The sequence below is a fragment of the Alligator sinensis genome, unplaced genomic scaffold, assembly GCF_000455745.1.
Source record: "Alligator sinensis unplaced genomic scaffold, ASM45574v1 scaffold1391_1, whole genome shotgun sequence".
Classification (NCBI taxonomy): domain Eukaryota; kingdom Metazoa; phylum Chordata; order Crocodylia; family Alligatoridae; genus Alligator; species Alligator sinensis.
In genome coordinates, this window is record NW_005842761.1 from 263,257 (window position 1) to 275,453 (window position 12,197).

The 12,197-nt window shown below is 47.6% G+C and overlaps 1 protein-coding gene across 5 annotated transcripts; it reads left to right on the forward strand.

The window, feature by feature from the left end:
* Window positions 1–669: 669 nt before the first annotated feature.
* Window positions 670–9,366, forward strand: LOC106722842 (zinc finger protein 135-like). 5 transcript variants are annotated; one of them, XM_014525192.2, is made up of 5 exons: window positions 670–3,908; window positions 4,840–5,592; window positions 5,961–6,156; window positions 6,798–6,911; window positions 7,408–9,366. In XM_014525192.2, exons 3-5 carry the CDS (start codon window positions 6,018–6,020, stop codon window positions 8,436–8,438), a joined length of 1,284 nt encoding a protein of 427 aa, XP_014380678.1. In that variant the 5' UTR covers window positions 670–3,908; window positions 4,840–5,592; window positions 5,961–6,017; the 3' UTR covers window positions 8,439–9,366. The 5 variants fall into 5 exon arrangements, with proteins under 5 accessions (XP_014380678.1, XP_014380679.1, XP_014380677.1 ...); XM_014525193.2 differs by having other exon boundaries at window positions 5,385–5,592; XM_014525191.2 differs by lacking the exon at window positions 670–3,908 and having other exon boundaries at window positions 3,923–5,592.
* The last annotated feature ends 2,831 nt before the right edge of the window (window positions 9,367–12,197 follow it).

The window sequence follows — 12,197 nt, forward strand, 5'->3', positions numbered from 1 at the left end:
AGTAACATACCACTTGGTAGCTCTGCACGAGTGTTTTGTAGTTGGGAATGAGGGTTTGAAGTGGCCGTTTTGAATGATTCCTTAGGTTAGCGATTGCCTGAGAATGCAGGGGACTGGACTCAGTAGCCCAGGAGGCCCTTTGCATTGAGTGAAATGCATAAAGCCCAGGGTTCCCAACCGTGTAAGGTGCAGTGCCCGCCTATCTCGACCACAGAGCTAGGCCCCTGCTTGCTTGCTGCCCTTGTTGCATGACTCTGTCCTTGTCCCTTCCTGTGGGCCAGTCTCAAGAGGTGAGGGGGAGGTGAGAGTTGTACACAGCCCTGTCTGCTCCATAGCTTGGAGGTTAGGGTGCTCTTAGTTTAGAGGAGATGTGCATTCAAATCCCTGATGCTGAGGCCTAGCATCCAAGTCTCATATGTTCTGGGTCGGTGGTCTTATACCTGGGCTATTCATGATAGAAGCAACGATCATTTTTATGCTGTCCATACACTTGTCCATTTGCTATGTCCAGAGAATTTTAAAGGCAATCAGGACTCGTAGTAGAGATGATACCTTTTATTAGACCAACAAGATTTTTTGCAAAAAAAAATTGTTAATTGCAAGCTTTCAGACACAAACACCCTTCATCAGGCATTGGAGAAAAGATTGTAAAAGTTCTGGGTAGAAATGAAAGTTCATATTTCATAGGATTTCACAGAGGAGTCAATGAATTTTAAGAGAGAATTTTAACACACTTACACCTTTTGTAAGTCAGGGGGAAGCAGGATTCTGAGCAGATGGAGGCATCTTACCACAGGTTAAAATTTCCTATTGGAGTGAATCGAGATCCAGGCACTTTCTATGGAACCAAGGAGGCATCTTCTTCCAGAGAAATAGATAGGAGAGCCATGTGCCCCTACAAGGTGAAGCAGAAATCACCTCTGGGGGTGCATGTGCTGTGCTCCTGCTCCCCACTGCAGACAGTTTATTGCTAGAGTAAGTGGTGGGCAGCAGGTGAGTCTTGGAGCAGAACAATGTAGGGGTTCCCTAAATTGGTTCTGCTCTCATCAGCTTTTGTAGAAGGTGCATTGTTCACATCAGTTGCAATTGGGTGGAGCTTCTGCAATTTTTTCCCCTAGCTATAACATTTCTGGACTAGTGACAGGCATTTCAAAAGAATTTTAAAAAATGCACCTGCATCCTTAGACTTTTCCTTACAGGCATGCCCAAGAAAACAACACTAATTAAATCGAGGGAGGACAATGCCAGTGAGCAGCAGTAGCAGCTATGGGAATATAATCACAATGCATGCTTCTTGCCATTTTTTATGGCCCAGAGCTGCTAGAGGGAGAGCAGGACAGAGAGCCAGCGTGTTACACAGCTGTGAACAGCAGCAGTCTGAGCCTGTTTGGCTGTAGGGTAGAGACTTCCCCAGCTTCTGTGCACCATCTTGGCTGAAAGATCGAGATGTCACAGGGCTGTATAAGGCTGTCTTTGCCACAGGACTATGATTATGCTATATTGGTGCAATGACTTCACAGCCTTGGAGCTCAACCCTGCAATGAGAGTTATGACTTCACTGCTTCATGGTTCAGCATGTATAGTCAGGCCAGTGAGAGAGAATCACAGCTGGTTAATAATCTGAAATGATCAGAAATAATCTGAGCTGGTTAATCGGTTTTACAATACCAACAAGATACAGAACAAATATTGGCAACAACTTAGTGGTAATTTTTGATCATTAGCTAAGCAAGTGTTAGTGTCATTGTGATGCATCCCCAAGTATTCCCCTCTGACCTCTTCAGTACCATCCACAATCATTTCCTGGCCTCAGAGTTTCTTGGCTATTTCAAAATGAATTTGCAACCCTTTAAATAGACCATCCTGCTCCAGTACTAGGAGTTGGATCTTTAAAAGTTATAATATGCAGGAAGGAAACTTCTTGATTAGGAAGAAATGGCATTTCTATATTAAAAGTCTCTGGAGTGGGGCATAACCCCTTAGTCCCTTGAGTAACTGTTTTTTTCAAATATAACATAGTGAAAAGGCAGTTCTTAATCATGCATGACGTGACCCTCTCAATATTTAATGTTACATCCCCAAATGCAGCCTAGCTCCATTGTTATTCCCAGAGACAAATGAATCATGCAACAGCAAAATATTGTTGCAAAGGACCTGATTTATTGTGACAGCACCCTGTCAAATACTTTGAATACTGCATTAGAATACTGTGCTCTGCATGCAGTCTTTCCAGTTTGAATCCCCTTGTTTTTCCCTATTGCTGACATTACCAGGCCTCCATCATTTCTCTCAGACACTGTGAGTCTTGTGAAACAAGAGATGGAAAACATCTCTTTGCTGATTCAGCTCCTAGAACCAGCTCTCTTGGTTGAGTAGCTTGTGTGCAAAGCTGGCCCATAGGACAACAAGTAGCTATGCAGGGTTCTGGGCATCATAAAATAAAACAAGATCTTGAGCAAGGCAGTTACCAGGGTCTCTTTCAGGCTGGAGTTTATGCCTCTTCTTTCTCCTTTCCTGTTCTTCCTCTTCTCTTAGCCAGCTTGTACCCAGGGGGAAGGGGAGAGATGTCCCTTACGGAGCGCTCCCAAAGATGGCAGTGACAATGCGCTTGGCCAGTTCCTCAGGCACCACCAGCTCCAAGGGCAGCTCAAATCTTTGTAGACCTGATGGCAGGGAGCTGCTTCTTCATTCTCAGCTGCTCAACTTTTGTGGACACCCAGCTGTAGAGGCCACTCACAGAGGACTTTATCAGCTTTCTGGCCTTATCTGACACATGCACTTGGTCCTGGTGCAGCTGTTGCAGCATCTTGCAGGCGTACAAGGATTGGGAGTGCTGAATAACAAGGCTGCTGGTTTCTGGCTCCTTCATCTCCTGATGCCCTGGCTGGGATTGGAGTGTCCTTCCTTGGGGTTTGGCTGGACCTTATCACACAGAGGCAAATTCTTCCTCAGAGCCTACATGGCCTGCTTCTTATGTGCCTATTGAGCGGCAGCTGGGGGCTGTAGGGGGACTTGGGATCCACAAAGAACAGCCTGCTACCTTTGCCGAAGCAGTGGGAGCTGATAGGAACCAGGAAAGAAAGAGCACCTCCAGGAAGGCCTGAAGACTGCATCAGAAGGTCTCTAAATTAAAAGACACTCAGGATCAATGGACACTGGGTCCTAGGCTGGGGCTGCCCAGAGCCCTGAATGACACTACTGAGGCACATCTCTCTGCTGGTTTATTCACTGTAGACCAGTGGACTCAAAAGTCTAAAAAGGTTGAGAACGCCAGCTCTTAGCCATCACTCTTTTTTTGACTGCAGAAAAATAATGGGGCAATTCCTCTGTTGCAAAGAACTCAACAAAGACCAGAACTGGGGAGACGGTTTTGGAGGCCGAGGATTCCCATTTGAAATCTCTGGATTTCTCCTGTGAAGCACATGTCGGTGTTTGCACAGTGCTAATACTGCGCGGCACCCAGCAGCACCCTTAGAAGGATCTTGCAGCACCTCAAGGTGTCACAGCACCCTGGGTGCGAATCACTGCTGCAGCATTTCCCTCTGCTCAGGAAGGTGACGGAGGTCCGGGCTGGACCTCCCCTGAGCTGTGTGTGTGTCCTGAGGCAAGCTCAAGGAGGGAATTTTCCTTTCCTGGAGCCGCCAGAGGGCTCTGGCTACTACTAAGTCCCTCTCCCTCTCCCTTTTTCTCTGCTCCAGTGTATGAGCTTCCTAGGTCAGATGCAGCTAATGTATCCAGCTGGAGTTGAGCAGTTGCTGCTCCAGACTGGTGGTGTCTGTGCTGGAGAGAGACCTTTATCCAAGCCCCTCAGTGCCCAGCTCAGAGATGGATTTCCTTCTGTGGGTGGAACAAGCCCCCAGGGCAGCCCCGGGCTCTGCTGACACCAGCTCCTGAGCCGGAGACTCCAGGTAATGGGAACAGACCTCAGGGAAAAGGCTGGGATGGGCAGGGCAGGGGCTCTGCACACAGGACCCCTCTGAACCCATCTCTGCTCTGCGAGTCCCAGAGCTGCTGTCCTTATTGACACACACAGCTCTTGCTCCCGGTAGCATTCACAGAGCAGATCTGGCTATTTGAGAGTGAATGCTCCTGGACATGGGGCTGTGGTTAAATGTCTCAGCCAGAGAGAATGGGAGAGGCAAAAGTGGGGGGAAGCAAGATGGGAAGGGGCAGCTGAGCAGGTAGTGGGTAAGGAGGTGACCAGCTCCCAGGCCCTTTCCCTGCAGCTGCCCTGCACAGAAAGAAAGGATAAAGTCATCTCAGTGGGGTTAGCCCTGGTCTGCACAGTGCTCTGCCTGTGTGACAGGTGTTAGAAAATCTGCATGGAAAGAGCCTGTGGAAACGCAGGGTGTGAAAGGAACTGAAGCCCCTTCAAAAATCCCCTCCTCCAGAGGAGACTTCTTTCTCCTGATATTCTGATGTTCAGACTAAGAAACACTCGGTGCAAAGAAACCTCTTCGAGCCTTTCAGGTGCTGCATAGTATAAGTTTTAAACCCCCCAAAATGCCCAGTAATTTTTACCTCTTTGGATTGTTCTCATGACCCTGGAAGGGAGGCTCTTTTACTGACCAAGGTGGAAATACCTATTACCAGTAGGAAAGAATCCCTGTGGCTATTTTTATGGCTAAAATAAGATAATGGGCAATACGTGTGTGTGTGTGTACAGTGCAAAAGGATGAGTCTTTTGCTGAATGCTGCATTTCCAGAGCACAATGGGGTGAGTGACAGAGGTCTAGGACCTCCCCAAGTCAGGGCATTTGAACATCCATACAATCTGGCCACATTTGTCAAAGATTTTGAATGCCTCAGGTCTAAGGAACTCTGTAAATCTCCTTTCAGAGCAGCTGAAATCCCAGTCTCCTCCATTTGAGTTGCAGCTGATCAGCACTTCTGAATATCTGCCCCAAAGTGTCTCAAAGAAGAACTCAGCAGTACCCCTTCAATGCCTGACCTGTCTTCTGATTGTCCACATATGACTTTGTGTTTTGGCACAATGCAGAAGCCTTGATTCTGGCCCAAACAAAGAATATTCTTTCATCAGTAATGTCAATGCATGCACAGCCTAATGCAGAAAGGGAGAGAGGAGGAGAGAACCATCATTTCCTCAATATTGTAAAATCTCCCCTGATTTTTTACCTTTTTTCCCTAAGCATGAAACATATCCTCTCCCGGTCCTGTGGACACACATGCATACTTACGGAGCAGATTTTTCCTTGAGCGCCTTTATCAAATGTGTAGAGTGTCACTGTGACTAGGAGAGAGGGTGAAGAACCTGGAGCAAACTCTCAGCTGTTCTGCAGAGGTCTCCATTTGTCACCATAGCAAAGAAAACCTTAAAAATGAGATCTGAGTGTATCTGATGCAAAGACTTCTTGCGGTTCCAGGGTATGTGAAGAAAGTGCCTACCACTTCTCAGAGGATGCTAACACAGATGCCAGTGACAGTCCTTCAAATATCAATCTTATAAACATTACGGATTCTTTGATTCTGAACTTTTCCAGAGTTTTCCAGAGTTTGTCTCAAAATTCACCCAAGGAACCTTGTCTGTCTCAAAAGAAAGGCATTGAAAAATATACAGCAGACGTAAGTCAGGTGAGAAAAGCTGGGCCTGTCCTGGAACAAAATGGCCTGGGTTTTTTCTGCCAGTTGCAAGGTCTAGATCAGTGGTTTTCAACCTTTTCTCATGTGTGCACCCCTAAAAAATTTCAAATGGAGGTGTGGATCCCTTTGAATTGTAAGTGTGGGTATTCACATACTTCTGATTGATCATAGTCATCTTTTGCAGACCCCTTAAACACAACCTGTGGACCCCCAGGGATCCACAGACCACAGCCTGAAAACCGCTGAGTCTAGATCTTTTGTCTGCATGGAAAGAGGTTGGGGAGGGGGGTAGGATGTGGGTGAGAAAAGGACTAATGGTCTTATAGATATCTTCCTGATCTCCCTTCTTACCCTGACAGAGCAGAGAATAACTTCCATGTTTCACTCCAGAGCCACTTCATAGAACGGGGAAAGAAATGGCTACACCTGAGGTTATGACCTTCGAGGAGGTGGCTGTGTATTTCACCACGGAAGAATGGGCTCTGCTGGACCCCGGCCAGAAAGCTCTCTATAGTGCCGTCATGCAGGAGAATTATGAGACGGTGGCCTCACTCGGTAAGGTATTAAAGCTGGGGAGGGAGAGGAATGGTTGGGCAACTAGGTTGAGCTTCTCCCCAGGGGTCTTCCAGGATCCCATTCACAGGTGGTTTAATTAACCTCATAAACAGCAGTGAGGCTTCAAGAGCCTTGTGTACCCTGCAGCTGACTTGGTCAGCTGAACTGCAGGCAGATTTACTTGCCACATTCCCTAGAGAAAACACGGCCTCGATTGGCAAGAATTCAGTCCCATCATCTCCCTGATAGCCCATGTGAGACGGACTGGTTGTCAGACAGATTGGCTGTGAGCACATGTGAGACAGTCCACATATCCCCTGCAACAGGAAGATGAAAGACACCACTGGGATGCTCCTGGTGTCAAGCAGGAAGGAGTGTTGTGTGTATCTGTCCATATTCAGTCATGAAAACACAGAGAATCTCTGTTCCCCCATCCTTTGTGGCACTGACTTGATTTGTGGAGCGTGCTCTGGTCTGTGGGGGTTTAATGAGAAGTAAAAGGATTACCACCATCAATGTGTTGGAGTCATCAAGGATCCTAGTCCCTGAAGATTTTTGAGTCTCAGAGCAGAGCATTGTAACAGATATTTTCTGCATAAGTAGCAATCCCTGGTCTCCCCTGTTCACTTTTTCCTTGGCAGGATTTCCAGTTCCCAGACTGGATGTGGTCTCCCAGATGGAAGAAGGGGAAGAGCCATGGGTCCTGGATCTGCAATACTCCACAGAGAGTGAGATGCTGAGGAGCATCCTCATGGGTGAGGGATTGATTAGCCTGACACAAAGACTGTCAGGACTCCCACATAGACCTCGGGTCTGCCTCATCTGGGCCAGGCCTGAATAGTATCCAACAGTTGTCTTGTCCTCATGGCAAAATGTCACTCCCAGATATCCCGTCTGAGAGACACCTTCCAGAAACCCCCTTCCCCATGCAAAGTCGCATGTGCTGTGGAAACAGAATGGGTCATTTTCTCTCTGTCCATGGGGGAAGGGCTTGTAGAGGACTGAATTCCTTGATCACTCTCCAAGCATTTGTTTGGGTTGATTCCCTCTTTCCCCATCCTCCTCTGAGGTTCACTGTCTTCACTGCTATAGCCTCTGGCTGCATGTACACACCACGAGATTTCCCATTTACAGTGCTGCAACTGTGCTTGTGTTTGCACGAGTGGGATTTCCCACCGGTTTCAAAGTCTTTTCGGTGCATTAAGTAAAACTGCACAGACATAGTTTAGTGACTCATAGTCTCTGTCCCAGTAGGTGAAAGGGTGGTGGACAAGAATGAGGAAGCAATGCCTCAGGAGGAAGGTCCTGAGCAAGCTGAACCATGCGGGAAGTCATCAGCGCAATCCAAAGGGAATGCTTCCCTCAATCTGTGTACAGACTTCCAGCAGGGAGACCCCTTAGTGGACACTTGGGGTATCTCTCCTTGCTGTGGTGATGATAGTGAGGACTTCAAAGACATTCTGATCCCACCAAGACTCCATGCACGTGAAGACAAATACAAGTGTACAGAGTGCGGCAGGGGCTTCACCCGGAGCTCAGACCTGCTGGTGCACCAGAGAACCCACACAGGGGAGAGACCCTTTGTGTGTCCTGACTGTGGGCACAGCTTTAGCCACAGGTCAAACTTCCTGAGGCACCAGAGAAGCCACGTGGGGGAGAAGCCCTTCATGTGTCCTGATTGCGGGAAGAGCTTCATGGGCACTTCCGACCTCCTCATACACCAGACAACCCACACGGGGGAGAGGCCTTACACCTGCCCCGAATGCGGCCACAGCTTCAGTCACAGGTCCAACTTCCTGAGGCACCAGCGAAGCCACACAGGGGAGAAGCCCTTTTTATGTCCTGACTGTGGGAAGAGCTTCATGGGCACCTCCGACATCAAGAGGCACCAGAGAACCCACACGGGAGAGAAACCGTACAGCTGCCCTGAGTGTGGACAAAGCTTTAGTCGGAGCTCAAACTTCATCAGGCACAAGCGAACGCACACGGGGGAGAAGCCCTTTCTGTGCCCAGACTGTGGGAAGAGCTTCCGTGAGAGGTCGGACTTCTACCGGCATCACCGCATCCACATGGGAGACCGGCCCTACCCCTGCCTTGACTGCGGGAAAAGCTTTGCTGTAAACTCAGACCTGGCCAGACACAAGAGAGTCCACATCGGGGAGAAGCCCTATCAATGCCAAGAGTGTGGGAAGAGCTTCAGACGCAGCTGCCACCTCATTGCACACCAAAGAGCCTACCTCACCCTGACAAGTACCAAGGGAAGGGAAAAACACAATTACTGACCCTCTCCTGTGCCTTTGTTAGTCAACTTCTGATTACCCGGTGCTCAAGTCCGGGGTTGAAGAGCAACAGCAGATGCCGTTAATCTCATTGGTGACCCCTGGCTCGGCTTTCTCTAGAAAACCTCAGGCAGAGAAGAAGCCCAGAAGCGTCTCCACCTTACTTCTGTGCCTGCATGCCTCACACCAAATTGTGAGAAGGGAGAAGGCACATTCAAAGTCCCCGATACCCCTGTGATTTCCTCTCTTTGGACTGAAATCCCCTCCCTTCCCATGCATCACTGACAGATGCCTGGCGAGAGAGTCCCTATGGATCACTGACTTCCTGTAATCCTCCTTGCAAAGTCATAGATGATATGCTGCAGGATTTATGTTGCAGTTGCTTGGAAATCTTCATAGGCTAGAACAAGCAAAAGCAGCCATTGTGAGGAGGAAAATACAGGAGGAGGGGAGCAGGTGCCACTCGCCCGTTATGTCTGCTCACGCATTGCCACTATTGCTGGAGTCTCTGGGGAGCATCATCTATAACAGACTGGGTCTGGAGTCCCACGGCAGGATGCTGGGCATCGTCACTGGAGTCCAAGTTTCCCTGGACTGGTGTTTTCTGGACTAGGTAGAAGGGAAGGATGAGCTGGACTGGGTCAAATGGGGATTTTCCATCTGACTCTTGTGGTTCAGAGAGACTTCAATCCAGAACAGATAAATGCTTAAAGAAACACTTCTGAAGGGCCTTGTCTCCATCTGCTGATTCTTTATGTTCCCCCTCCAGTGCCCTGCAGCTAAAGGATTCTTAGCTCAGGGCTTCAGAAACCTCGTCCCTACTGTACTCCTTCCTCTGTAATGTATTTCTATAAAATAGAATCACAGTGGAGACCTCTGCATAATGATCGATCCTTTAGTGACATCTCTTCCACAGCCCATTGTAGCACAACCACCCTGCCTTTTCCTGAATGCTTTATTCCCCTGGGCAACAGATCTTAGTACTACTGTATCATATTTAAGTGTTTAGATTTCTATTTGGTAAAGGGGTTTGGGGGATCTTCACCTGCCCTTCTGAGATAGGTTTCAGGCTGCCTTCTGACTCAGGAAGATATCACTGTTCGTGCTCCACTCGTGGGAAGTATGAGCTTTTTATGCATTCCCAGAACCAGACAGATTCAAATTCCCCGCCTCTCTGTACTTTCCAAATTCCAACTCCAGCTTCTGCACAATGATCATTGCTTGGTTGAGGGTCTGATTTGTTTTGCAAGAAGGCAATGAGACCACATCTCACATTTACAGTAGTTTCTTGTCATCTTCAGTAGCATTGTGGGGACGTAAGTGATGAAACTCTAGGAGCATCAGGGAGGTGCTGAAGATTGTCTTGAGGCATCCCCCAGACTAAAGAAAATCAGGGCTGATGTAAACCTGGGCTACAAGAAGGAGGTAAAAGAGAAGGGGAAGGAAAAAGGTCCACGTTGCCCTCTGGACGGTAATAGTTGCAGGTTTCACTAGGGTTTGGTCTTTGGGCTGTTTGTTTTGGGGGCTTCTCTGTTCAGGAAAGAGAGAAATAATTCAGTTAGATCCTTCCTGGGCTGTGTTTCTTTTTCCAGAAGAGAAACAATAAGGTGGGGGTTTTCTTAGCCATGTTCACCAACAGGCTGTGGTTTTTGCTTGTAGAGAAGTAACTTCAGCTCTCTTTCTACTTAGCACTTCCAAATCCAGAGGCTTCTGTATCAAGCACAGTGCAGAGTATAGCCTGCTCATCTGCCCCTTCACCGGTGAAGGCTGCATCAGAGGCAGAAATGCTTAAAGGTCTTGTCTTTACCCAGCCTGGGGATGGGGTGAAGGGATCATGCATTCTCTCTGCTGGCTAAAACCAGGCCCCCAGGGCAGCGCTGGGCTCTGCCAACACCAGCTCCTGAGCTGGAGACTCCAGGCAATGGAGTGGGACCCCTGGGAAAGTGCTGGAATAGGCAGGGACCACATGGCCCCTCCTCACCCACCTCTGAGCCAAGGGATTCACAAGTCCCAGAGCTGCTGCTGTCACTGACCCACAGGCTCTTGCTCCCAGTAGCACTGGCAGGAGCTGAAGTGAAAGTCAAAACCCCTGGAAAAAGGGCAGTGACCAAAAGACCTGTTCAGAAGACAGAAAAGGGAGGGCTGGAGATAGAGAAATTAAAAAGAGCTTAAAAGAGTGTTGCTTTGGTAATGAGACACCAAACTCAACAGATTGTACAGAACTTTGTACCCTGGCCACCCTGTTCTTTCTTGAGCTTTTGGATCAATTATGAAACAGATAACAATGCTGATGTGCCACCATTAACCTTCAGGGTCAATAGTCTGTGAAGGAGGAGACTCATCTCCCCCCCTGCCAAGTTGTTGTTTCAGGCAGTTTGCAGACTCAGGCAGACATTGCTGCATCATGCTCATGCGTTGGCTTTTCAAGCTTCCACAAAGCAGTTGAATTCAAGCTCTTGGACTAGGATCCCCCTTCTACTTTTGCAAGCAACTTTACCTCTTAAGAGGTTCTAGCTTGAGCCAGTTGGAATATGTTTGTGAATATTCGGCACTCTATTTGGGAGATACACTATTCCCACGGGGTGTCCTTTGGGTTATATTCAGCCCCTATGATGTTTCCTCAGAAAATACAACAGATATCTGATCGTATAGATGGCACTAAAATTTGCATGGATAGAAACACAGAATTGGAAGGGGCCTCGTATGCCATGGAGTCCAGTCCCTGGCATTCACAAGCTATCTTTAACAAGGAACTCCCATTATCATTGCTGCGACCCTCATCTACAAGCCACAGTACTGTACCTGAAACACCAAGAGCACCCTACAACATGCAACAAGTGAAAAAAGGGGAAACTTCTAATGCCTTGCCAATGTAATAATGAGAAGTAGTTAATATATGCTCGGAAGATGCTAAAGGAAGGACACTGCCTGTGCTGCAGAGGAAGGCAAAGCCCCCATCCACACAGTCAACATAAATGAAATTCTGATCCAGGGAAAATCAATAGGAGAACCTGTAAACTGTAGATGTGGTCAGTGCCTGACAGACCACACTGACATGTGGACTAAAGACTTAAGACAAGCCTAAGTTATGACTACTATGTACTTTAGTTGGTACATAATCAATCGTCAATAAGCCTGAACAATAATGAAGAAGGCTGCGTTTAAGCCATAAGCAGTGGCCTGGAAAGTAGAATAAGAATCAGTTTATCAAGGCCACTAATATTAGGGCAGGCCACTTGAAAATAATTGCTCTTTGGAAAACAATAGTAGTTAAAAGTAACAACTGATGCTTTGACTTTTGATAAGAATTGATTTGTACATTGTCAACCAGAATCCTATTGAGATAATAATGTGTGTCTGTAAATTGAAGTGGTACAGCCAAAATATACACTCTGTATAGAAGAGAACTGAAAGAGGGAGCTGAAGTTGCTCTGGGGATGTGAATCTAGGGATACAGAGGAAAACAAAGAGCCAAAACCACCTGCCTTGGCCATTTTAAGGGGTTTGTGCAAAGCTGCAGATGTGTGGCTAAAGCAGGAGTTCCCAAAGCTTGCTTTAGATTAAGCATTTGCAGATGATGTAACTAACCTGGTCAAGAAAGTAAAAGAAACTGGATGTGGCAAGCAGCATTTGCAGATGGTGAGAGAAAGAAACACAAAGCTCTTCTCTGAACTGCAAAAGCTGATCCAGCTACAGGAGAATGAATGGCCCTGGACATAGGACAGTGATCAAATGTCCCAGGCAGAGGGGAGGGAAGAGGGA